Source organism: Loxodonta africana, chromosome 24, assembly GCF_030014295.1.
Source record: "Loxodonta africana isolate mLoxAfr1 chromosome 24, mLoxAfr1.hap2, whole genome shotgun sequence".
Taxonomy (NCBI): Eukaryota; Metazoa; Chordata; class Mammalia; order Proboscidea; family Elephantidae; genus Loxodonta; species Loxodonta africana.
The window spans coordinates 34,518,274-34,544,355 of NC_087365.1; the positions used below are offsets into that span (position 1 = coordinate 34,518,274).

General features: G+C 47.7%; 1 protein-coding gene across 1 annotated transcript; it reads left to right on the forward strand.

The window, feature by feature from the left end:
* MMP24 (matrix metallopeptidase 24) lies at window positions 1-26,065 on the forward strand. Its single transcript, XM_003411517.4, has 8 exons — window positions 1-330; window positions 4,672-4,788; window positions 6,725-7,029; window positions 14,812-14,973; window positions 17,328-17,542; window positions 20,445-20,583; window positions 22,167-22,433; window positions 25,728-26,065. The coding sequence occupies exons 1-8, from the start codon at window positions 152-154 to the stop codon at window positions 26,063-26,065; spliced, it is 1,722 nt and encodes a 573-aa protein (XP_003411565.3). The 5' UTR covers window positions 1-151.
* Window positions 26,066-26,082: the final 17 nt, after the last annotated feature.

A 26,082-nucleotide genomic window follows, 5' to 3' on the forward strand; every position in this document is an offset into this window, starting at 1 on the left:
CAAGAGCTGTGATTTCTGGAGGTTCATTTGACAGTGTGTGCCGAATGAAGTGAAGAAATCAGAGCATGAGGCCATGAGTCACTTGGGTAAAATGGTCCCTAGTACCAAGGGCAAATCTCTGCCCAGGTAGAGCAGAGCTTTCTTCAGCATAATGCATCCTTTTCTCTCACATGTCTTTCAGAGCTGGTTAAAGTCATATGGCTATCTACTTCCCTATGATTCACGGGCATCTGCGTTGCACTCAGGCAAGGCCTTACAGTCAGCAGTCTCCACTATGCAGCAGTTTTACGGCATCCCAGTCACCGGTGTGTTGGATCAGACAACAATCGAGTAAGATTTGCGTAGGACATTGTCTTTTAATTTTCTGGAGTTACATTTGGATTCACATTTTTCATGGCCTTGTGTACACACCATGTTCAACCTACTCTCCTATTTTTACTCCTGCAGTGTTATCCTGGGAGGGAATACCCAAGGTACCTTTTTATGGGAGCTGGAGATATGTTGAGGCGGAAGTCCCAGCTCTGCCATAAACTTGCTGTGTGACCTTGGACAAACCTCTTAACCCTCTGGGTCTCCATTTCCTTATCGTTAAAATGAAGAATTGGACTATAGATGGCCTCTTAAGTTTCCTCTGGCTCTAACAACTTATGGTTCTATGGGTCACCATGTTGGAGTTCCCTGAGATGTACATGTCTCATCTGATACAAAGAACTCTTGAATGAGTTGGCAACTCTTGTTCCACTTTTTCCATTTATCAAACATTTACTGAGTGCCTGCGTGTACCAGGTACTGCGCTTGGTCCTATGATCCCTGCCCTCCAGAGGCTCATTGTTTAATGAACAAGTCATCTGGCTGCACAATCCTGGAACTTGAATGGAAATGCTGAGTTTCGAGGATATATTTGGGGGTTAATGACAAGGAAGTGAAACCACTAGAATGACTGAGATCACTCAGGAAGAGTGCTTGGGAAAGAACCCCATAAAGAAAGCTGAGAAGGAGCAGCCAGAGAGGTAGAAGAAGCCTGGGACTGATGTCATGGCAGTGAAGGGGAAATGGTCAACAGGGTGAGCTGATGCAGAGTGGCCAAGAAGGTCATAAAAGGTGTTTGCTGAGTTTAGTGATGAGGAGGTTGTTGTTAACCTCAGTGGAATGGTGGAGACAAAGTCAGACTGGGGTGGGAAGAAGGGGTGGTAAGAAGTAGAGATGGCAAGTGTCGAGAAATCTTTCAAGAAGCTTGACAGTGAAGGGAAGAAAAAAAAGATGATAGCTGGCGGGGGGGGATTTTTTCTTTAAAATGGGAGAATATTAAACATATTTAAATTTATTTATGAAATAGCCATTAAAAAAGAAAGAAAAAAAGAACAGCATGGAAAATAGCTGGAATGAGTTCCCTAAGGTGGTGATAATGGGGATGGGTAAGGATTCAGGGAATCTTATAGGTGGAGGAACAAGAAATGAGATTGTGGCATTCCATCTGATCGTGGATCAAGGAGCTATCTACCCCTTGGGTAAGTCACTCCTTGAGAAAGTCATCTCTCTGGGCCCTGATTTATCTGTATAAAGGAGTGGTGGGTTATAGCTCTTAAATTCTACGATTCCATTATTCTAAGCTCCTAGGATTTAAAAATTTGGTGAGTCAGGGGTTTCAGGATCTGAAAATTCTGTCCAAACATTTTAATTCCTAAGATTCCCTAATTTTGAGATTGCAAAGTTCTGAGATAATGTATCTGACTGATCGTATGATATGGGTACAGTGGATACCTCGGTCCTGTGGACTCACAAATGAGCTGGTTAAAGACAGCCCAGCCACTTTTCAAAGTGGACGTTATTTTGAGGGCTTTGTGTAGACTACAGGGCAGTGCATCCTGGGGCAGGGGCCCTGGTGTCTCTGCTGAGGCACCAGCTGGCCTTGGGTTTTACTCCATTCCAGAAAGCCCCAGGCCTGTTGGACAGGGTTCAGAAAGTGGCAGGTGGATGGTGACAGGAGGAGGGACAGGGAACAATCCGAGGGAAGAGGACGGCACTTCCCTCTTGCAGTTCTACCCCTACCTCTTCATAGGAAGGCGGGAGAGCAATATTCTGGAGGCATGGATAGGAAGAAGGTGCTCATACTTAATCCACAACCTGAGTGGGTGGTGTGTTTGGTGTGGAATTTAGAGACCTTAGTTTTGGCTCAAGCTCTATTTCTTCTTCTAGGGGCCCTTCCAGTCGTGGTGTAGCTGAGATGGCTCTTGGTTCTCTTCCCAGAGACTGTTAGTAAAAGGAAGCCGTAGTAGCAATTTAAAGTACTATTTTAAGTCTGTTTGACTCTAGTGATTCACTCATTCATTCTTGACTAGCCTTGTGCTAAGCAGTGAAAGAAAAAGCAAAGTGCAGCCTTTGTTTGTTACATTGCATGAACTAATAGTTCATTTATTCATTCAACTAAGTTCTAGTCCTGCCTTCCTATTTTCTGTATTTTGCAAGTTACTTGCTTCATCTGTATATCTTTTCTCTCTTCTGTAAAATGAGGATAATAATTTTGGTTACCTCACAAGGTTGTTTCCAGAATGAAAAATTTTTTAAAAGAGCAAACAATTTGAAAATTCTAAGTGTTCATATAAATGCATGGTGTTGTTCTTATTATGTCTTTAATATTGCTTACTGGATATAGGTTACTATATTAGTAATTAATTATTGATTACTAGTTATAGGACACCAGTCTGGGTAATGTGGAACATACTAAGACGAGTAAGAGCTGGTCAGTTCCCTCAAAGGGTTTTTGATATTGGTTAAAACTGTCTTTTCTCTATATTGCCAATGGCAAATGCTTTTAACAAAACTGCAAATGGGGTCAGATTGTTTTCCCTTCCAGCAATCCCAAAATATAGTCCCATGAGTTAGTCATTAAGCCATCACAGAGAAAATGCAGGGATGGCTTGGGCCCCAATCAGCCATGATTTTTCAAACCTATCCTGGCTCCTTTTTTTTTATCCCCCATCATGTCCCAGACCTATTGTTCCCTAATGTAACTTTACCTGACAACAAATAGTTATCAGGATTTACTTCACTGTAGGCACTGGACTGGCTTCTGGGGCATAAAGATGAATATGACATAGTCCCTGTCCTCAAAGAACTTACCATTTATTAGGGACAACAGACTAATAGATTTAAAATCACAATACAATGTAATAAGTGCCGTGGAGAATTACATTCCAAGTACTATAGTTGTTTACAGTATACCAATGGTACACTTCTTGAACACCTATAGTGAAAGAAAATTTGCTGTCTCCTAAGTGATCCCATTTTACTGTTGCATAGTTTTGATTCATTCATTCAACAAATAATTATTGAGCATCTTCTGTATCAGACACTGTGCTGGCACTGCGGATACAGCAAGGGTCATATCCTCATGGATCTTATGATCTAATAGAAAGGACAAAGACTGAGACTCTGACAGAGACTGGAGGAACCTCTGAGACTGTGGCCCTAAGACACCCTTCTGACCTGGAACTGAAGCCATTCCCGGAGACCACCTTTCAGCCAAACCATAGACAGGCCCACAAAGTACACAATAATACCCAGGAAGAATGTGCTCCTTAGAACAATTATACAAGATCAAAAGGGCAACATTTGCCCAAAAGCAAAGATGAGAAGGCAGAAAGGGGTAGAAAATCAGGACAAAAGGAAACAGGGAAGCTAGGGTGGAAACAAGGAGAGTGCTAACACATTGTGGGGAATATCGTGGAACACTTTATAGAACCTATCAAATGGGAAACGAATTTGCTCTGTAAACTTTCACTTAATGCACAAAAAAAAAGTTTTAAAAATAAGACAAGATGAAGAATAAACAAGGAGGGAAATATATAATTTCAGGTAGTGATAAATGCTATGAAGAAAAATAAGGGGAGTAAGAAGATCGTAGTAGGATGGGGCGGCTATTTTAGATAGAGTGGACAGGGAAGTCCTCTCTGAAGGGATGACATCTGAGCAGAGACTTTAAGGAAGTAAGGGAACACACCATGTGAAGAGGAAGAGGGTTGCAAGCAGTGGGCACAGCAAATTCAAAGCCCCTGAAGTGGGAGTAAATTTAGCATGTTCAGGGGACAGCGAGAAGGTCACTGCGGCTGGAGCACAGTATATGAAGAAAAGAAGGGTGAAGATGTTGTTAGATAGGTGGACAGGGGCTCGATGATGTGAGGCTTATGGTCTAGGGTAAGGAGTTTGGATTTTATTCTAGGTGTTTTGAGAAGCCACTGGAGGGTTTTACCAGGGAGTGATGTGACCTAATTATATTTACAGAACGTGTTCATATATATTCTCTCATTTGCAACTCACTATAACCTTAGAAGGTAAGCACGGCAAGAACTATAATTCCCATGTTGCAATGAGGAAACTGAGGTTAATGTTGGTTCAGTCACTTGCCAGGGGTCCCATGATTAGTGGTGGATCTGGAACTATTGAGCTGAGGCCTTCTGATTCCCAGTCTCTTATACAGCAATGTTTCTTCATATTTGGTTGTGAGTGAATGAATGAATGAGTCAATCAATCATGTTCCTCTCAGGGAGCCACCCAAGGTCTAGGGTGAGGATGCATGCTGCCATTCAGCCTGGGACTGGGGACTATGCAATGCCTTGCTATAATGGCCAGTGACACAATACAAATGTGTGTTTGTGTCTTCTCTCTGCCCAGGTGGATGAAGAAACCTCGATGTGGTGTCCCTGATCACCCCCACTTGAGCCGCAGGCGAAGAAACAAGCGCTACGCCCTGACTGGACAGAAGTGGAGGCAAAAGCACATCACCTACAGGTGCTTTGACTCGTCTCTTTCTCCCTGGCTTTGGCTCCACCCCTCACTCTCTTTTCCTGGCCTGTGTCTCAGAGGCTCACACTATAGGTAGGTCTAGGGATCAGGACCAGGTACTGACAGCCTGAGATTTTGTCCTCCTTGTGGCTTCCAGAGCATGCTGTGACTCCAACTCCAGTTTGGTCCCATGGGGGCTTATTAGCTGTGTTCTGTTTAGAGGCCTATCGTTTTTACTTACAGAAAGTGGGGTATGGATTGCTTAGTAACTTTCAGCTGAGATAAAGAACTGTGGTCATGCTCATCCTTTCCCTGTCACTGCTTGCCAAACCACACTTCATCTGGACTGGATCCCCTACTCCCCAGCTAAAATCAGCCTGATGGACTTCACCTGAGATTCTCAATGCAGTCTTGTTTCTCAAGGAGTATAGAGAACAGGAACTGGATCACAACAATGGCACTACCTGACTGACAGAGCAAGATCAGTCTCCAAGAAAGACCGGAGAACAAGAGCAGAGCCAATGAAGCCCGTCACAGCAGACTCAGACATCAGAATTTGGGGTGGGTTGGGGCAAGGGCCAGGAATAGGGCAGGCTCAGGTGGGCTATGGCTGGCAACTCTCAAGGCTCTGATTCCATCTCAGATGGAACCCTTGGGTTCAGAGGCAGGATCTAAGACTAGGGGGTCAAACCAGAATGAACCAGTTTGAAGCCCTGTCTAAGACAGAGATCTTGGAGTTTCTGCTGACAAGCTGCAGAAACCAGAACAGGGCTTTTGAAGAAATCTGACGAGAAGGAAACTTAAGAAGAAATCTGGGTAGGAAGCGGACTCTTAAGGTCTCCTGAAGAGGTAGAGTGAATCAAGAGAAAAAAGAACTGGTTTCTAACCCAACTCTGACTTGAACTTCTATCACCCAGTCTCCCTGGGCCTCAGTTTCCTTACCTATTGAACAGGTCATGAGGCAGAGCACCCAGCAGTAGTGGTGCTCCTTTGTGCAGAGCCATGAAATATGGATAGATAACCCCCCAAAAATCAAACCTGTTGCCATCGAGTTGATTCCGACTCAGAGAGAGCCTATAGGATAGAGTAGAACTGCCCCATAGAGCTTCCAAGGAGTGCCTGGTGGATTTGAACTGCCAGCCCTTTGGTGAGCAGCCGTAACACTTAACCACTACACCACCAGGGTTTCCAATGGATATATTGTAGCATTAAATAACTAAATCTATGACCAATTGAATCAGATACCACCCTATACCACCTCCTAGATTGTTGTTGTTAGGTGCCGTCAAGTCGGTTCCGACTCATAGCGACCCTGTGCACAACAGAACGAAACACCGCCCGGTCCTGAGCCATCCTCACAATCGTTGTTATGCTTGAGCTCATTGTTGCAGCCACTGTGTCAATGCACCTCGTTGAGGGTCTTCCTCTTTTCCGCTGACCCTGTACTCTGCCAAGCATGATGTCCTTCCCCAGGGACTGATCCCTCCTCCTGAGCAAATAATAACTTGTAGATTAAAAAAAAAAAAAAAAAAGGGCAATAATAGGTGCCAAAGAGACTTTTAAAGGGACTTTTCACTTAAGCTCTTCTTCCTGTTGGATATTTTTGTAACTTTTATAATGTATGTATTTTATATGTATTAGGGAAAAAAGTTAAAATTTAGAAAATGCTATCCACCAACTTACTTTTTTCTGTGAATGGAGTAGAACCTGTTATTCAACACAAACTTTGTCAGAGATCAAATATAAAACACTGATTAAAGCAAAGTTACTCTGTTGAGGCAGGGATCTACTCAGCCTCTTCTTCAACCCCTGGGGTACCTCAGCAGAATTCTAGACTTCAAAATTTGAAGATCACTGGGCCTTATGTTCTCTGATGTCCCTTTTAGCTCTACTAATCTATGATTCTCTGCTCCTCTCTAATGACCCTCCCTTCTCTCGCCAGCATTCACAACTACACCCCAAAAGTGGGTGAGCTGGACACACGGAAAGCTATTCGCCAGGCTTTTGATGTGTGGCAGAAGGTCACCCCGCTGACCTTTGAAGAGGTGCCGTACCATGAGATCAAAAGTGATCGGAAGGAGGCAGACATCATGATCTTTTTTGCTTCTGGTTTCCATGGCGACAGCTCCCCATTTGATGGGGAAGGGGGATTCCTGGCCCATGCCTACTTCCCTGGGCCAGGGATTGGAGGAGACACTCACTTTGACTCAGACGAGCCATGGACACTAGGAAATGCCAACCATGATGGTAAGGCCATGAGAGGACATGGGGTCGTCCTGGGTTGCTCTGAGAAAGCCCTTGGAGGATACCATAGATGAGGTTCCTGCTTCCCAGAGCTTCTGGTCCAAGGACTAAAACCTAAGGGTGGGAACTGTGATCATTAGTGATACTCAACACTGGGCCCACCAGGGCCAGAGCCACAGAGATGGGTTAGATCACTTAGTTGATGATCCAGTTAGCCTGAGTCAGGAGGGAGTGGCTAGGCCATGATTAAGAGGATAAATTAATGGATCGGAGGTTGGAGAAAAAGGTAAAAAGGCATTAAGCTTAGGGTCTGAAAGTGGTAGGCTCCAGCCTGACTGATGAGCGCTACAAAGTCCATCTTATGGAAGGACATGATGGATTCTCCCTCAAGTCAACCTCACAGGTGAACAACCTGCCCTGCACCACTATGATTCAATTAATATCTATGAAGCAAGAGTTGATAAGGTGCAGTAATAATAATAATACCCTTCAGGTTGCAAAAGAGTTTCCTCATCAATATTTACTCACAGACACTTGCCTAGTAAGTAAGTAGGCAAATACACATTATTATGTCCATTTTTAAGATGTGGAGTTTGGGGTTCCAAGTGGTGACAGGACTTATCTCAAATGGCACAACTAAGTGATAGCAGAGCTGGGGTCTGGTCCAGCTGGAACCTGGTCCAGCTACCTAGCTATGTGACTAAACAGCAACAAAAAAAAAAACCCAAACCCGTTGCCATCAAGTCAATTCTGACTCATAGTGACCCTACAGAACAGAGCAGAACTGCCTCATGGGGTTTCCAAGGAGCAGCTGGTGGATTCAAACTGCCAACCTTTGGTTAGCAGGCTGTGTGACTAAAAAAGGGTCAATAATTCACCCTCTGTCTCATCTGTAAAATGAGGGACTGGATTAGATGATATCCAAGGTCCCTTCCAACTCTAATGAAACATGCTGCAAAGCCCAGGAGGATCTGAACAACAACAAAAGACATCCTGTCTGCTCTCTGGAAGTCCAGAGTCAAGTTGGGGAGAAAGACGTGTACATAGGTAACCCTGTCACAAAGCAGAACGTACTGAAGGCTGTAGCAATGTTACCAAGAAAATGCAGTTGGAGTCTGGAGGAGAAAGGGCAGAGAATTCTGGCTTTTAGATTATAACAGATAGTGAGTAGTGCTTTAATATTCTAAGACCTATGCCAAGTGCTTTCTACATATTATGTTGTAGATAAATATAATTATTATCCCCCATTTTACAGATGGATAAACTGACGCATAGAGAAACATTAGGCAAGGCTATTTTAAGGTCCCATAGTTGGTAAATGGTGAGGTACGGTTTTGAACCTAGGAATTATGACCCCAGAGCCCATACTTTTAGCCACTTCAGTGATTCTCAAACCGCAGAGAACATGAGAACCACCTGGAAAATTTTTTAAGACTGCAGATTCCAGGCTCCAGGCCCTTACCTTCTTACTATTCTGAGAGAGCCAGGGAATCTGCATTTCATCTAATAAACTCCCCAGTACTTCTGAGGCAGGTATTCTACTCCATCACCTTGCAAAACTGTTTTACGCTCCAGTTTCCTAACTTGCCTGATCATAAGAAGCAGCTGGGTTCTTCTTATAAATATGGATTCTGAGGTCCTTCCCCTGGATATTTTGATTGTTATATTTAGGCACGTTTGGGAAACACTGGGTATTCTTTTTCCCTAATCTTGGCATTGCTTCAGGCTCAGAGCAGACTCTTGAAGGCCCATTTCCTCACAGAGGCCCTGTTTGGTGTCTAGAGACAGGGACTACCTCCTTGAGAACGCTTCATATCATTGTTCAGATGATGGTTTGGCAAAGTTATGCCAAAGTTAGCCTAGACAAAATTACAAAACTGTTAAATTTCTCTTTTTCTTTTTGTTCCCTTTCCTATCACCCCCCATTTTTTCTGTACTGGTATCTCTCCCCCTATGTCCTAGATGTGTTTCCTGGCTTTCTGAGTACCTAATTTTTTTTTTTTAATCTTTATCTAGGTCTTATTCTTGGATCACTGTCAGGCATGGCTGTCTGTGCTAACTGATAAGGTGTGAAGGGAAGAGAACTAACATTTTTGAGCCCCTATTATGCGCCAGGCACTGTTAGCTGATAAGATTTTAGTTATACCCCTGATAGACATAAGTGAATTTTAAAATGGTTGTTGTCCAGAGGAGGCACTGGGAAGACACTCCTACTCCCCTGCCCTCCCCTTCTTCCCTACTCTGGGAGTTTGCACCTCCCACAACCACTCCTGGCCTTTGGGGAACTTGTTGGGCCCAGCCTCACCCTCCCACGAACTGCTGGAGGTGTGTGGGGGAAGGAGCCGGGACCTGTGGATGGGCACCATCCCAACACTCCTCCCATCTGTCCCACCCCATCTTTGATGAAAGACTGCCAGCTCTGATAGGAATTCCAAGGTGTGTAATGTCTTCATTGGACAAGAGTCAGGACTTTTCTCTGCTTTGGAAAACCTGAGCATGGACTGTCCAGATGTAACTCATGACCACAGCAATAGGTCAACTATAGAGAATGGAAACTCAGTAGATTACCCCCAGGACAGGCTCTGGAATGGGAGGGAAAAAAAAACAAGATTTATTGAGCACCTGTACATTATCTCATTTGATTTCCACATAAATTCTACAAGGGAGTGAGCAGAGTCTCCTGGGAAATTTTGTTTATTGGCTTTCTTTTTAGTTTCATTAGGGAAAATGTCAAACTCACAGAAGTAGGGGGAATAATAATATGAACCCCTGGGTACCTGTCACCCTGCTTCAGCAATTATCAACACTATGTCATTCCTATTTCATCTACCTCCCCCACTTTTATATTTTGGCTGATATATTTTAAAGAAAATCCTAGGTACATTATCATTTCACCTGTAAATACTTTGCCTCTAATAGATAGTTTTAATATAACCAAAAAATCATTATCAACCCAACAAAATGAATCATTTCTTAACAAATTCTAATATACAGTTTGTGTTCATTTTCCTAAATTCTCTCAAAAATGTCATTTACAGTTGTTTGCTTGAGTCAGGAACCAGACCAGATCCACACATTGCATGTAGTTGGTATGTCTCTTAAAAAAAAAAAAAATGTCTCTTAAAGCCCTCTTAATTGAAAGCAACTCCCTCCCCATTTTCTCTTTTCCCCCATGACATTTATTTGTTGAAGAAACTGGGTCATTTGTCCTGAATATACTCATTTGGCTTGACTAGACTCAGGTTCACTTTTATCAGGTCTCTCTTCCCTATATTTCCTGAATCTTAGTAATTAGATCTAGGCTTGACCAGAATCAGGTTCACTTTTTTTGAGAAGAATACTCCCTAGGTGGTACCAGTGCTTCTATTGCATCACTTCAGGAGGCACATTTAACTCACGTCGTCCCACTGTCTTAGTTATCTAGTGCTGCTATAACAGAAATACCACAGGTGGATGGCTTTAACAAAGAGAAATTTATTCTCTCACAGTCTAGTAGGTTACAAGTATAAATTTAGGGTGTCAGCTCCAGGGGATGGCTTTCTCTGTCGGCTCCAAAGGAAGATTCCTTGTCATCAATCTTCCCCTGGTCAAGGAGCTTCTCAGGTGCAGGGACCCCAGGTCCAAAGCACACACTCTGCTCCCAGTGCTGTATTCTTGGTGGTATGAGATCCCCAACTCTCTGCTTGCTTCCCTTTCCTTTTATGTCTGGAGAGATAAAAGGTGGTGCAGGCCACACCAGGGAAACTCCCTTTACCTTGGATCAGGGAAGTGATCTGAGTAAGGGTGGTGTTACAATCCCACCCTAATCCTCTCCACATAAAATTACAATCACAAGATGGAGGACAGCCACAGAATACTGGGAATCATGGCCTAACCAAGTTAATATACACATTCTGAGGGGCACGTAATTTAATCCATGACGCCCACTTGTAGTGATGTTAAGGTTGATCGCTTGGTCCAGGTTGGGTCACCCTGACCCAACCATTTTAAAATTCACCTGGAGAACTTAAAAAACAAAACTAAAAAGATTGCCTAAGCCCTAGGCAAGCCTCCTGAATCATAAAAATCTCCTCCATCTGTGTAGTTAAGAAGCTCCCCTGGAGATGCACCGGATTATAAAAGGTGATTCCGACCCCTTACCTAGTTGGAATCCGTGTGAGAGGCAGTCTAGCCCCCCACACCTTGAAGTTGGTTTCAGGGCCACTTCTGGGCACCACAACCCAATCATTCACCGTCCTGGTCCCTTTCAAATGAGTCAACCAGTAAAGTCAACAGATATTTACTGAGCTCTGATGGGGAGGGAGCTGAGCCCTGGGATGCTCCTGTGTAGGGAAAGGTAAAAATACAGGAAAAGTCATCATGACCAGCATTCACAGTGTCAAGATCCCTTCCACACACACTCCTTCAGTGTCTCTTCCTTCATCCTGGGAGATGGAGCAGGCAAGGGTAATAGTCTCCATTTAACAGATGAGGAAAGTAAAATTCCAAACAGTTAAGAAAGTCACACAGTTGGTAAGTGGCAGAGCCAAATTTGAACCCAGGACTCTGCATTTTTAACAATCACCTCAGGCAGTTCAGCTGCAGGTGGTCCAAGGACCACATCTGGGAAAATACTGAATTCTGGGCACGGTTCTATCTTGAGTGCTATCACCTAGTGGTTCTATCTTGAGTGCTGTCACCTAGTCGTGTTAAGCACAAAGCTTGCTCTCAAGGAGCTCACAGTTCTGGGGCAGATGAGAGTGTGCATTAGTGCAGGGTAGAAAGTGGTCAGTGCCACAAAGATTGTTCAGGTGAACTGCTGGGAGAGTGCAGAGGAGGAAGCACTCTCTGACAGCTGTGGAAATCAAGGAAGTCTTCCTGGAAGATGTGGCATTAAGCTGAACTTTGAAGGAGGAGGATATGCCAGGTAGAGGGAGCAGCATTAGAAAAAAAAATAGAGGCAAAGGAAAATGCTGTAACCTTTTTGGGGGGTTGGGGGAATCAATGAGATGGGAATCACCAAATCTGGAGGCCTTAAGAGAAGGAAATGAAGCAGAGACACGGGCACTTGAGTAGCCAGCCAAGTAGACTGTCAAGATACTTGCTAGGAGTCCCAAGGACTTGAGCTCCCAGGCCCACAGGTATACTTCTACTGGGGATGCTGGTCCTCCACACAGCTCAGTGTGACCCTGCTAATTGATAATAGTTCTGTGCCAGGCATCAGTATGAGCGCTTTACCGCCTTGCCTCATTAATCTTCACCTGCATGCTTATGATGAAGGTACCTTATTACCTTCATTTTACAGAGGAAAGATTTAAAATGTCACACCACTAGGACATGGCAGAGCTATGGATTCAAAACCAGGCGGTCTGGCTCCAAAAGACTGTACTTCTGACCACTCTGCTTCCCTGCCTCACCGTCTTGGGGAGGGAAGACCTTAACAGCCTCCTGTCAGTAAAGCACGGATCATCTCTATACCAGGCCTCTCCTCCTCGTGCCTCTGTTTTTCCCCTCTCCAACTCCAGGAAGTCCTTCTGCCCCTTGGCCTTCTCCTTCCAAGTCCTCCCCTTAGCACTGCCCCCACCCGCACTGCCACCCAGTAACTGGTCTTTTGGGTTTCTGTGCAGTAGAGCGCCAGGTCCCTGTCTCTTCCTTTTTGTCCTTGGAACAAACCTGCAGGCCCATTTCCTCCAAAGGCTTACTCTTGGCCTCTGCAGAGACCCAGGCGCAAAGGTCAACAGAGAACAGACACAGGCCAAGGACAAAGGTTCAGAATCTCTCCAGGGGCTCAGAACCCAGCTGAGATCCCTGTGGATGCCCCTGAGGAAGGACCTGGTCAGGAGACAGAGGCCCAGAACAGGTTGTCCCAGGCTAAAGAACAGACCAGGAGCCAAGCCAGGACTGGACCCCAGGAAACAGAGCTGCCTTCTGCTGGCTCCATCAGCCACCTTTGTTTGGATGGAGCTCAGAGATGAGCTCACCCTTCCCCACTGCCAGAGGGACCTGGGCCCAAGGAAGGACCTGGGGGCAGCCTGCATTACCATGCCAGCTTGCCCTTCCCCGGCAGAAGGCCAGCCCCAGGCTTTTGGCCAACTTTGCACTGATTTTACCCATCCCCCTGCCTTTCCATTGCTCAAAGGCAGCTTTGCTGAAGACACTGGTGGTGTCAGTAGAGTGGCAGGCACACACTTCCCATCGGTTCTGGGTCTGCCACATGGGGTTCTCCTTCTTCCCAAGACCTTAGCCAGGAAGGCCAGAGACAATCCCCACGCACATCTGACCCTCACGGCTAGGCTGGGGTGGGGCAACTTTACTAGTGATCCTGGGGCCCGGGGAACAGAAGGATTTCTGATCACCTCAAAGGCTCCTGGCGGCCTTTCCTGGACTTAGAGGTGGCAGGATTAGGGGTGAAACATGCCTTAGGGCTGGGAGATAAGAGGCAGGGGTCTGTAACTGGACAGACAGGAGTCAGGACTGTTGATACAATGGCCTGCCCAACTCCCTGCCCCTTATATTTCTTTCCCAAAGCCGGGGTTACTTGATACTCTAAATGCAAGGCTTGCCCCATCCCAGGATGAGAAGCTTATTCTGTAATCTCAGGACATTCGGCTCTTGGAACTCCACTGGCCCTGGGCTTCCTTTCTAGTAAATGGGCTTGTTCCAATAACCAAGTTTCTTTCTTACGTATCATAACAACAATGGCTACTATTCAGTGCCATGCACTTTACATATGTTACCTTATTCAACCCTGTGAGGTGGGAAATGAGGAAATTGAGGTTCGGAGCGTAGATCTACTGGCCAAGTTCAAGGTAGGGGGCAGAGATGGAAATGAACGAGATCAGTCCCACATAGGGGCCCTTGTTTGTAACCACCATGCCATGCTGCTGCCTCAGTTTCATATGGAGATCCTGCATCCCACTGTCAGCACCAGGATCTTGTTTTTCCCACATGTGAATCCTTGCTTTGATCTTGGCCAATAGTTCAGTTCCTCCAGGACTGAGGTCTCCCCAGATTGAAAGCTGTCCCCAACGCCTGGGGCCCTGCTTGCCCCTGTGCATCCTGAAGACCAGCCTGCCCCCCTCAGGGCTACCCCTACTTATACTTCCACCTTGACTCAGACCCTTTTCATCTCTCACCTGGACCTTTGTACCAGCTTCCAAACTGATCCCCCTACCTCTGGTCTCATTCCCCTCTAATCCTTCCTCCAACAGCAGCCAGAGTGACTTCATCTGCCACCACCCCCACTCAACTTAAACCCCCCACTGGCCAAGAAGCAAATCCAAATTCTTGCGTATGGCATTACAGAGCCCTGCTTGCCAGCCTGAGTGACCTCATCGCTCTCTGGCCCTCCCCACATGCTTTGTTCCAGAGCCAAGTGAAATAAAACCACTTGTCCCTGGACTTCGTTTATAGCATTCCCTCTGCCAGGAATGCTACCCCCACTCCTCTTCCTCTCGTACCCTCTGAACCCATTCTTCTGTTTATCTTTCAAGACTTAACCTTCATGTTTAATGAAGCTTTCCCTGAACACCTTCCTCCAAATTTAAATGACTCCTCCCTCCTCGAGTCCCCACTGCGCCCTTACAGTCATCCATTAAAGCATCTGGGACACTGTTGCACATATTTTGTCTCTCTGTTCATACTGTCCACTATATTTGAGAGTTCTGGAAGGCAGGGGTTATGTTTGATTTCTCTTTATGTCCCCAGTGTCCAGCACAGGCCTTGACACCAAGCATATGCTCAGCATTTACTGAATTAATGGATTGACTGGGTGCCCTGTGCACCTCCACATCCCTCTCTTCACAGGCAATGACCTCTTCCTGGTGGCTGTGCATGAGTTGGGCCACGCACTGGGCCTGGAGCACTCCAATGATCCCAGCGCTATCATGGCACCCTTCTACCAGTACATGGAGACACACAACTTCAAGCTGCCCCAGGATGATCTCCAGGGCATCCAGAAGATCTATGGTGCGTGGCAAGGGACAGCAGGCTGTCACTCCTTCTCTGCGGCTGGGCTGTGACTGCCTGCATGTCAGGGGCAGGGGTAGGATGGGGAGCTTTGCTATCCATGGGCACAGTTGGTGTGTTTCTTATTTTCACATTGCTTTCTTAGTTCTCTGAACTTGGGCTTTGCTTTCTGTGTGTACTTTGATTTCATATTCTTGGGCCAGGAGTCAGGAGGCCTGGATTCAGGTCTCAGACCCATCTCTGACTGGTCTCAGATCTTTAGAGACTTCTAATGTCTTTTCTTGGCCAGAAAGGACAAAGTTTTCCCTGGCACATTTGGGAAACCTAGGGGAGGGTCTAATCTGTGACTGGGAAGAACAAAGTGAAAGAAACCCACCCACTGCCTCTTCTCTACCCACTTGCCCTTCCACACACTTGCCTCTTACCTCTTATGGTTCATTCACTGGATGGTGACTGAGTACCCTCAAGGAGTCCCGCCTCTAGCTGAGAGATCCACACATCTGCCCAAGTAATGATGATACCATGTGAGGATTATAACCCAAGCTTTTTTCTTGAAAAAGAAAAAAATGAGAAACAAGGCTGATATTCTGATATTTCTGAAAGGCCTCATATGCCATGTCTCTTTCCTTGTTCTCTGTTCACACAGGTATGTGAAGTTCTTGTCAAATGAATCCGTTGCAATGGGAAGACCAGTTTACTTGAGCAAATAAATGTCCATCAACATTGCACAGGAAAAGAAACATGCCCTTTTAAGGCGCCTGCTCCCATAGCCCACAGGCTATGGGGCACAGGAGGAGGGCTCCCTCTGGAAGCCCTGAGGGCTTCTTGAGGGAGGTGGCCCCAGCCAAGGCCCTGGAAGATGGGCAGGATCTCCATAGGTGAAGCAGCAGAGGACCAGGTGGGGCCGTGGGGGCTGGAAGGTATTTCAAAGGTAGAATGGACAGGATTTGCCGATACACATGGAGGTGAGGAGGTGTGGAAGAGGGTCAAGGATGACTTCTGGCTTTTGTAATTGTGGGGTAATAGGATTTACCAGTTTGCAGCTCAGAGATACGGACTGGGATATTGAGTTGGGATAGTTAGTGTTCAACACAGGAGGCTTTAGCCACGTAAGGCTATTGACATTTAAATGTATATTAAATAAAATTAAATTCTCAGTTCCTTGGTCACACTAAGAACTGGTCACATATTCCAAGTGCTCAACAGCCACCTGTGGTTAGAGCTTCTCCAACGGACAGCACAGATACAGAACATTTCCATCATCGGTTCTCCTGAAGAATTCTGATACAGGTCCATAAAGCTGTGAACCTGGATGAGATCACCTAGGGGAGTAATTTCCATTGGATCTTGCCTTGAGATTCCAACAAAAAATATTGATGCTCAGACCTCACCCCAGGGACTTGGTTTTAACTGGTCTGGGGTGCCTCCTGATCATCAGAGGTTTTAACGGCTCCCCTGATGACCCTAAGCCAGGGGCGTTCGGACCTTTAGAGTTGGGCAGATGAGGAAAGGAAGCTGAGAAGGAACAAACTGTGGAGTAGGAGGAAAACCAGGAGAGTCCAGATTCTGGAAACTGAGAGTCTTTAAAGGAGAGAGTTTCTATGACTGCTACTCAAAACGTGGGCCTCCGACCAACGTCGGCATCACCTGAGAGCTTGAAGGATCACAGAATCGCAGGCCCCACCTCAGGCCCTATCTGTGAGTCATAATCTCCAGCTTCAACAAGATCCTCAGATGATTCATGTGCACGTCAAAGTCTGAGAAGCACTGTCCTACAATACTGAGTCAAGTACCCCTGAATTTTGCAACACGGAGGTCACTGGTGATCTTGACAAGAGCAATTTCAGGGGGTGATGGGGCAGAAGCTGCAGTGGAGTGAGATAAAAAATGAAAGGGAGGGGGCAAGAAAGTGGGGCCAGCTATGTGAAGGGGGGCAGAGAAATAAAAGATAAATGGTATTATCTGGAGGAGGATGCAGGGTTGAGAAGTTTCTTTTTGTCCTAGATGGGAGCAACTTTGTATGCTAATAGGGATGATCTAGGGGAAAAGGAGAGGGTGATTATGCCAAGAGAGGGGAAGAACTGAGAAGCGGGAGAAGGGGTGAGGGTGTGGAACATTGAGGCTAGGGAGGGACATGTTCTGTCTTGTAACAGAAGAGAAAAAAGAGAAGATACCAGATTTGGGGAGGAAAGATGAGAGTTCCCATCTAATGACTTCTATCTTCTCAAAGATGGGGGAACAGGTGGAGTGTGACAGACTTCTCTTGGAGCTGCCTAGTCAGGATGAGGATAAGGCATGGCGGTGGGAGGCAGGAAATGGCTGCCCCTTCTCTAAGATGCATACCCTTTCTCCAGGACCCCCAGCTGAGCCTCTGGAGCCCACCAGGCCCCTCCCCACGCTCCCTGTCCGCAGGATCCACTCACCGTCTGAGAGGAAGCATGAACGCCAGCCCAGGCCCCCTCGGCCACCCCTCGGGGACCGGCCATCCACACCGGGAGCCAAACCCAACATCTGTGATGGCAACTTCAATACAGTGGCCCTCTTTCGGGGCGAGATGTTTGTGTTTAAGGTAGGGCCAGTCAACTGGCGCCACACAAGTGGTCCCTCTCACTTCTTTCCCCATCGCCTGAGACTGAGAACACTGCTGCTCTGGAATTAGGCCTGCTCTGGGGCCTGGAGGGGAGCTTGCCTGGTGGCCAGGACATGGGATCTTTTCCTGAGTGAATCAACTGTCCATTTCTGAGGGGGAGAGAGGAAGATTGGTGATTCTGGACCTTCCCAAGGGTTAACACTGAGGAAAAGGGCTGGAGGCCAGCTTCTGGCCTGTGAACTGGAGCAAGCCACCTCCCTTCTCTGGACTTCAGCTTTTCTACCTAAAAGCTGGGGGGAGTCATTCCTCTATTTACAAAGGGCTATGGGAACTTTTTTTTTTTTTTTTAGAACATTAAGTGAGCTGTAAAGATGCTTTTTTAAAGATGCTAGGCTTGGGGTAGGGACTTGATCAGTGGTGGCTGATCTAGTCCAGATCCTGCCAGGGCCTGAGAGGCTGGTACTGAGGTGTGCCTGGAAGAAAGCTGGCCAGACTATGTCTTATCACCTGTCCTGTTTCTGTCACCTTAGCATGGGCTGACTGGGTGGCAGCCTGCTTGGTGTGTTGCAGGTTGGGTTCTCTGGGAAGCAGACTTGGAGACGGTGTTTGGAATGCAGGATTCTTATTAAGGAGTACCTTTGGCATCAACAGCTGTGTAAGGGGTGAGGAGGAAGCAGGACTGGGTAGAGGGGGCAGTCAAGCAGCAACAAAGGCCCATTGCAGACTTGGTCACCCCTACAGGGAGCTCTGTAGCTAGAATGGCCCAAGATGGATGGAACTCTATACCCCTGCCTCATTCAGTCACTGGTTGAGGAAGGGCACCACCTTAAGGGAGGCTGTCTGAAGCTGAGGCCATCCCTGAAGGGGCTGACAGTTGAAAAAGCATCCTTTGACCACACACCCAGCCACTGAAGGGGGGTCTTGGCAGCACACCTCGTCTCCTTCACACTGGGTGGTGTGAGGAAGGCAGGCCCACTCCGTCCATGAGTTTTCTCCAGCAAGCCTTGAGTGCTAAGCAAGAACTAGAGGACGCGGAACAGCCCCAGTCCTGCTCTCACTAAATGGCTCTAGGCAAGTCACTTGGCCTTTCTTAAGACTCTACTTAACAGAGGTGTGAAGGTCAAAACAAGGATAAAAAACCAAATATGAAAGTGCTTTGTAAAACACCCTTAAAAAATCTTTTCTAGCTTTTGTACCATCTTTTACAGATCACATTCATTCTTCTGCACCTATTTCTCTTTGATCCTCCCAACTGACCTGTTTATAGGCAAGTCTGGGTTTTATCATCTCTGTTTACACATAAGAAAACAAAGAGGCTGGGAGGTTCTGGGACTTGCCCAGACAGCTTACCAGGAAAGGGCAGCAGTGGGCACAGCCATCAGGTTTGAAGAGAAGGGGTTATCAGACTCTTTGCCTATCTAACTCATTGCCAACAAGTGGGTTCCAACTCATTGCAACCTTATAGGACAGAGTAGAACTGCCCTATTCAGTTTCCAAGGAGCGGCTGGTGGATGAGAACTGCTGACCTTTGGTTAGCAGCCAAGATCTTAACCTATCTAGGTGCCATTTATTCAGCACTGACTACATGCCCAGTACTGTTCTAGGCACTTTGCCTACATTCTTATTTGATCCTGTTATTACTCCCATTTGCAGATTAGAGTCAGGAGGTTAAGTACTTTCCCCCAGGCCATGCAGCTGTAGGTGGAGGAACCTGAAGTCACACTGGGTCTTGGGAGAATTCCCATAGCTTGCTTCCTGCCATCCTTGCCTTACTGGATGGAGTCAGCCCCTTGGAGGGCGCTCTGCCCAGGTTCAGTGACACCCAGTGCTTCCCACCAGCCCAAGAATTGGTCTGGCTGATGTCAGTGACTCTCTGCTGCCCCCATGCGGCCACTCTAGGCCCTGACATAATCCTTCCAGCTGCTCCACGCCTCCCCACCCTTGCTGGGTCTGTCTGCAATCCGTCTCATTGTCCCTGGATTTCTGCTGTTGTGGGTTTCTGTTGCTGCTCTATGACAATCCTTAATGCCCTGCCCCAGGGAAGGGGAAGGGAGGGACAGTCCTACCTAGCGGGAAAGTTCTGCCTCTGCTCCTGACTTACCACCCAACCTTGGGGGAGTCATTTATCCTCTCTGGGCCTCAGGTTATTCACCCATTCAGTGGAAATTACAATCTCCTGCCCATTCATTCCTTCATTTCACAAAAATTTCTCGATAACTGACCCGGGCTAGGTCCTGGAGGTTCAAAAACGACCTAAACTCCAATCTCCCCCTGAGCAACTCCAAGCCCAGTGTGTTTTAGTTTATATGGACAATAGGATTCATCCATTCACTCCAGGGGACACATCATTGCAAGAAGTGTGATGTACTGAGGCCCTCAGGTGAAGACTGACTCCCTGCAGGCTCAGGAAGGGCTTCCTCAAGGCGATGCTGTATCAGCTGGGGCTTAAGCAGTTCAAGGCAGCTCCCCAAAAAGAACTTGAGGAGGAAATTCTAGGTACCAGGAACTACCTGTACAAAGGCAGGGAGGCAGAAAATGGCCTGGTTTGGGGGAACGTAAGGAATCCCAGTGAGGCCAGAGCATCAGACAAGGGGAGGCGATGAGAACAAGAAGTGCGGCTGGGGCTAGATTGTTATTGCAAAGGGCCTCACATGCCTGGCCAGGGCATTAGGGATGGCCCTGCAGGTAGCAAGATCCACCGGGAGGTTTAAATGAGAGTCACGTGAACACTTCTCTTTCTTATAGGGCTTTGAAAGGAAGGAGCAGTGGATGGACAGACTCCATGGAGGGTTGCAAGGCTGGGCCCAGGGGAAGGTGTGGGGTTGTGGGGCTGGAGTCACTGGGTTCAGAGGCAGACACTGCCATGTCTTTCTCCCCCCAGGATCGCTGGTTCTGGCGCCTGCGCAACAACCGGGTGCAGGAAGGCTACCCCATGCAGATCGAGCAGTTTTGGAAGGGCCTGCCTGCCCGCATAGATGCAGCCTACGAAAGGGCTGATGGCAGATTTGTCTTCTTCAAAGGTAATGCAGCCTGTGCTGTGGGAACGGGGACAGGTCCCTGCCCCTCTCGGGACCTCTTTTTTCCTATCTATAAACTGAAAGAGGTGGAAGGGAGGTCAGATGCACTGCCAGGGCCCTTCTAGCCCTACAGAGACACTGACATCTGGCAGGACAGATCCCTCAGGCAGGCAATCCACAATCGGGGGAAATCAAGTCAGGAAGGACTTGTTGAGTAGGGTCTGTAAGTGCCAAGGTTGGTGGATAACAGGTCTTCCCACATGACTTAGAAGGTGGTACAGGCATCAGAGACCATCCAGTGCTCCATGGAAGACTATCCCTGTCAGCTCTGTAGGAGCTCAGGGAGGAGGCCACACATAGGCTGGAGAAGCCAGAGGAGTGGGAACTAGGGAGCTGACATGATAGCACACCCATGCTGTATGTAGCAGTGTTCTAGGTTGTCTCACATCGATTATCTTGACTTGACAATGGGTAAGATACAGACGGTGAGAAGCTAGGGGGAAAAAAGCATTCCAGGGGAAGGAACACTGTGGGCACAGGAGTGGTGATGGGAACATACATTCAAAGGGCTTAGAAGACCCCCTGACAGCCACGGAGGCCCCAAATTGGAAAACTGTGCCAAGTGGCCTGGAAAGTAGTTTATGGGCGAATCTTTAAGAATGTGGTCTTGATCCATTGGGCCAACCTTGGAGGTTCAGTGTGTTCAGAGAAAGCTGAAGGGCAGGTAGCAGTGCAGCAGGGCAGAGGCAGGGAGGCCATTTCTAAGATGGCTGCTGGCACTGAGGGAAATGGTGCCTATAAGGCCCAACCCAGGGCAGGAGCAGTGGGGGTAGAGAGGAGGGGACAGTGCAAGGAGATTAAAAAGGACTTCTACGAGGCAGACTGCTGAGAGGAGAAAGAAAGAGAGGGTCAGAGATGATGGCAGGATTTCCTGTTGGGGACACTGGGAGGCAGAGAGGTGATGAAGGAAAAATGCCCTCTGTGGTGAACATGACTTGGAGATATCCACAAGCCAATGGGAAGTCGCGGCATCTGGTCTAGTGGGAGAGTGACTTTGGCTGTCATTGGTGGCAATGGGGAGAGTAGTAGTGTGTGTAGAGCCACAGGCGTGGTGGAGATCACTCGGAAAAGAAAGAAGTCACATGAGAAGAAAAGAGGGTGGAGCACAGAGCCTGGGCAGCATGCAGCATGTGGCCCAGCATCCATGACTGGCTTCTGACTTCCTGCCCCCTAAGCTCTGCCTAGAAGCCCTGATGGTGTAGTGGTTAAGAGTTTGACTGCTAACCAAAAATGTGGGCAGTTCAAATTCACCAGGTGCTCCTTTGAAATCCTATGGGGCGGTTCTACTTTGTCCTATAAGGTTGCTGTGAGGTGGAATCAACTTGACGGTAATGGTTTACAGGTTTTAAGCTCTGCCTGGGCCCGGGGCCTCAGTCTGCTACCAAGGAGATCAAACAGGCCTAGGGCTCCAGACACTGTGCATCTATCAATGCCAGTCCCAGTAGAAGATGGGCAAGTGGCACTAGCCTCAACCTCTGGCATTGAGAGACTGGGAAAGGCTGATTCTGGGTTCCTCTTGACCACAGGTGACAAGTACTGGGTGTTTAAGGAAGTGACGGTGGAACCTGGGTATCCTCACAGCCTAGGGGAGCTGGGCAGCTGTCTGCCCCGGGAAGGCATTGACACAGCTTTGCGCTGGGAACCCGTGGGCAAGACGTACTTCTTCAAAGGCGAGCGGTACTGGCGCTACAGCGAGGAGCGGCGGGCCACAGACCCTGGCTACCCCAAGCCCATCACCGTGTGGAAGGGCATCCCACAGGCGCCCCAAGGGGCTTTCATCAGCAAAGAAGGATGTACGTGAGGGCCCAGCTGGATGGCGGTAGGGGTGGCCCGGGGACTCTCTTGGCATACTCTGATTGCTCGGTAAAGATCAGCACAAACCTAATCCTCTCAAATGTGGAGACTGATCCAGTCCTCACAGCCCGCTTCTCCGTATTTGTCACCCTCATGGCACTCTCTCTCTGACTCCAGTCACCCAGAGCTAGGTCAGATCTCACAAGGTAAAAGGGCACTGTCCTTCAGACCGTCAAATAGGTAGATGCCAGCTGCAAGTTTAGGGAGTCCACAAGACACCCCAACCTTCTGCAGTGCTAGCCACAAATTTGGGGATGGTTTCCCACTAACCCTTCAGGATGCCAGCCACAAGCTCGGGAGTCCACACAACACTCTTAATTTCTGACCTGAGGGCTCCTACTGCCCGTTTGGGTTCACTAATTTACTGGAATGACTCACAGAATTCCTGGAGAGTAAAAGGGCCCTGGGTGGCACAAACAGTTTATACTTGACTACTAGCCTAAATATTAGTGGTTCAAACCTTCCCAGTGGTGCCATGGAAGAAAGGCCTAGAGATCTGCATCTATAGAGATTTCAGCCAAGAAAATCCTATGGAGCAGGTTCTACTCTGTAACACACGAGGTTGCCATGAGTTGGAACCCTCTTGATGGCAACAAGTTTATACCATATTTACGGTCACAGATTAATTATTAGAGCCAAAAAGGATAAAAATAAAGATGTACAGGGCGAGGTCTGCGAGGGGTTCTCAATGCAGATCTTCCGCATCCCAAGGGATGCACTACCCTCCTGAGGCAGATGTTCTTGCCAACCAGGACGTTCTATGAGCCTCTGTGCTCAGGGCTTTTATCAGCCAGTCCTGCAAAATAGGCTAAATCATCCCTCCTGGGGCTAGGTGAGGAGCCCTGCTGGTACAGTGGTTAAGACCTCAGCTGCTAACCAAACAGTTGGCAGTTCGAATCCACCAGATGCTTCTCGGAAACCCTATGGGGCAGTTCTGCTCTGTCCTCTAGGGTTGCTATGAATCAGAATCGACTGGATGGCAAGGGGTTTTTTGGGAGGCTACTTGATATCAGCTTCCCAAGGTGAGTCTTTTCTGGTCTGGCCAACCTCTGCATGTCAGTACAAATTCTCAGGTGTGACCTGGAAGTCCCAGACCAAAACACCCCAGTTACACCAAGGGTCATCTCTCCAGAGACAAGGACAAAAGCCACCTTACTTGGTATAAAACCAGGTCCTTTACCCCACACTGATTTTATGTGGCTCTCATAAGGATGCCTCAAACTAGGGCCTACAGATGTACTCTCAAGAGTATATACATTTGTGAAACACCTCCCTGGTGGCAAAGACAACTGCCTTGTATCTACCCGTTTTCACATGGTGAACTAATTCGTACCAGCTACAAAGTCACAATTTCCTATTTGCAGGGATAGTTCACAATTGAGAGATGTTTTTCATAGATGACTTCATTCCTTCAGGTGATGTTTCTCAAATCATGGTCCTCAGATCTACTCTTGGGGTTCAAGTTATCAAGTCTGAAAAGCAATGATGGATATGGGTGGCTCATGGATGCTTTTTCACAGAGTTTGAGGGCAAGAAAGTGGAGAGAGAAGCATTTTTTATTTATGAGACTTTTGCTAAGCTCCTCTGGCAGGCTGTCAAATGCCCAGATGCCATCAAGCTGCTTACAACCTATTCTCCTACCAAACTAGGAGTTTCTCAAGAGGAGGGACTGGGTCTCGCCACGGTCAGAGTGGGTTTCCATCAGAAGCACAGACTCTCTCTGGGTTCACATCCCACCTCCACCATGTACTATGGCTTTAAGCAAATTACTTATGTTTTCTTGGTTTCCTCATCTACAAAACAGGGATGATAATGGTATCTACCTCACAGAGCTTTTGTGAAGATTAAATAAGGCAAATTATGTAGAGCACGTAGAACAATGCCTAGCACACAGTCCATGCATGTAAGTTTAGTTGCTATCATCATCATCCCCATTGGTGTGTTTTAGTTTATGTGAATAGGATTCATTCATTCATTCCACAAATAATTATTGAGAGCCATGTTGTGTGGTCAGGGCTGGGGATGTAGCAGTGAACAAGATTTGCATTGCAGTCCCTAGCTCCCAGTCTAGTGGCAGAAAACAAGTTAGGTGGCAACAAATGCTGTAAGACAAACAAATACCATCCGAGAGAGAATTCAGCGTAGAGAGCCTCCTTAGAGAGGGTAGTCAGGAAGGGCTTTCAGAGTAGAAAAGCCAATGGCTCTCCTGTGTACCTGAAGCTTTCTTAGCATATGTGGCCTCGTTTGTGGGGGAGCCTCAGAGACAGGTGACATCAAGGACCTTGACCAATGAACGTCTCACCCAGGGTGGAGAGCTGGCCAATGAGGAGAGTCTGGGTGAGCTGCTAAGACTGTTGCTGGGAGCCTTGGTGTTGTTGCCCAGGGAATGATAGGCACAGCTGCCCAGCCCCACCCCCAGCAGGGTCCCAAAGACCCTGCAACTGTGCTGTGATGCATGCAAAGGCAAAAAATCCATGATAATTTGTGTCTGCTGTCAACAAAAGGATAAATTTTGCTCCCTGACTCCCTTGGCTCAGACTGGATAGCTGGCCTGAGGCCCCAGAGCTATGGAGGTAGTGCTATCCAAGTCACAAACTGCGGGGTTTGATCTGACACAGGGGGGAGGCCTGTCCTTGGTGAAGGTCTTTTTCTGGTACAAGTTGAACTACATCCCAATTCTACTCAAGGGCCCTGTGGCTTCCCAGAACTGTTGAGATGACAGGGTGAATACCCAGGTCCTGCAGCTTCATTATTTTGCTGCCTGTGCAGGTCATGGAAACCCTGGTGGCATACTGGTTAAGTGCTACGGCTGCTGACCAAAAGGTTGGCAGTTCAAATCCACCAGGCACTCCTTGGAAACTCTATGGGGCAGTTCTCTGTCCTGTAGGATCGCTATGAGTTGGAATCGGCTCGATGGCAACAGGTTTGGTTGTTTTTTTTTTTTTTTGGTGCAGGTCATACTCCGTGCTCCGGCCACACTATTTGCAGGGCCTGCCAAGTGCCACTCCCCTTCCACTTCCAAGTGCTCCACCTCACCATTCCTTCCACCTAGGATGGCCACCTCTCCTTCAGAGCTCCTCTTGGCTCCTCTAGGGTGGGAGGGGGACCCTCCTCCACGCTGCCACAGCACCCTATGCCCTCTCTCACCAGCCATGTCATGGGGACTCTGGGCCTGGCCCAGAGCAGGTGCAGGAAGTGTTTGGGAGTAGTGACACTGGGCCATGTCTCTGCAGATTACACCTACTTCTACAAGGGCCGGGACTACTGGAAGTTTGACAACCAAAAACTGAGCGTGGAGCCAGGTTACCCACGCAACATCCTGCGTGACTGGATGGGCTGCAACCAGAAGGAGGTAGAGCGGCGCAAGGAGCGGCGGCTGCCCCAGGATGATGCGGACATCATGGTGACGATCAATGATGTGCCAGGCTCTGTGAATGCCGTGGCCGTGGTCATCCCCTGCATCCTGTCCCTCTGCATCCTGGTGCTGATCTACACCATCTTCCAGTTCAAGAACAAGGCAGGCCCTCAGCCTGTCACCTACTATAAGCGACCAGTCCAGGAGTGGGTGTGAGCAGCCCAGAGCCCTCT

What these genes read in the sequence shown, in the direction of transcription:
- MMP24 (XM_003411517.4), top strand. Translation starts at nt 152, where the DNA reads ATGCATCCTTTTCTCTCACATGTCTTTCAGAGCTGGTTAAAGTCATAT. An exon ending in TTGGATCAGACAACAATCGA is followed by an intron (nt 331 to 4,671) that starts GTAAGATTTGCG and finishes CTCTCTGCCCAG; the next exon opens with GTGGATGAAGAAACCTCGAT. An exon ending in AGGAAATGCCAACCATGATG is followed by an intron (nt 7,030 to 14,811) that starts GTAAGGCCATGA and finishes CTCTCTTCACAG; the next exon opens with GCAATGACCTCTTCCTGGTG.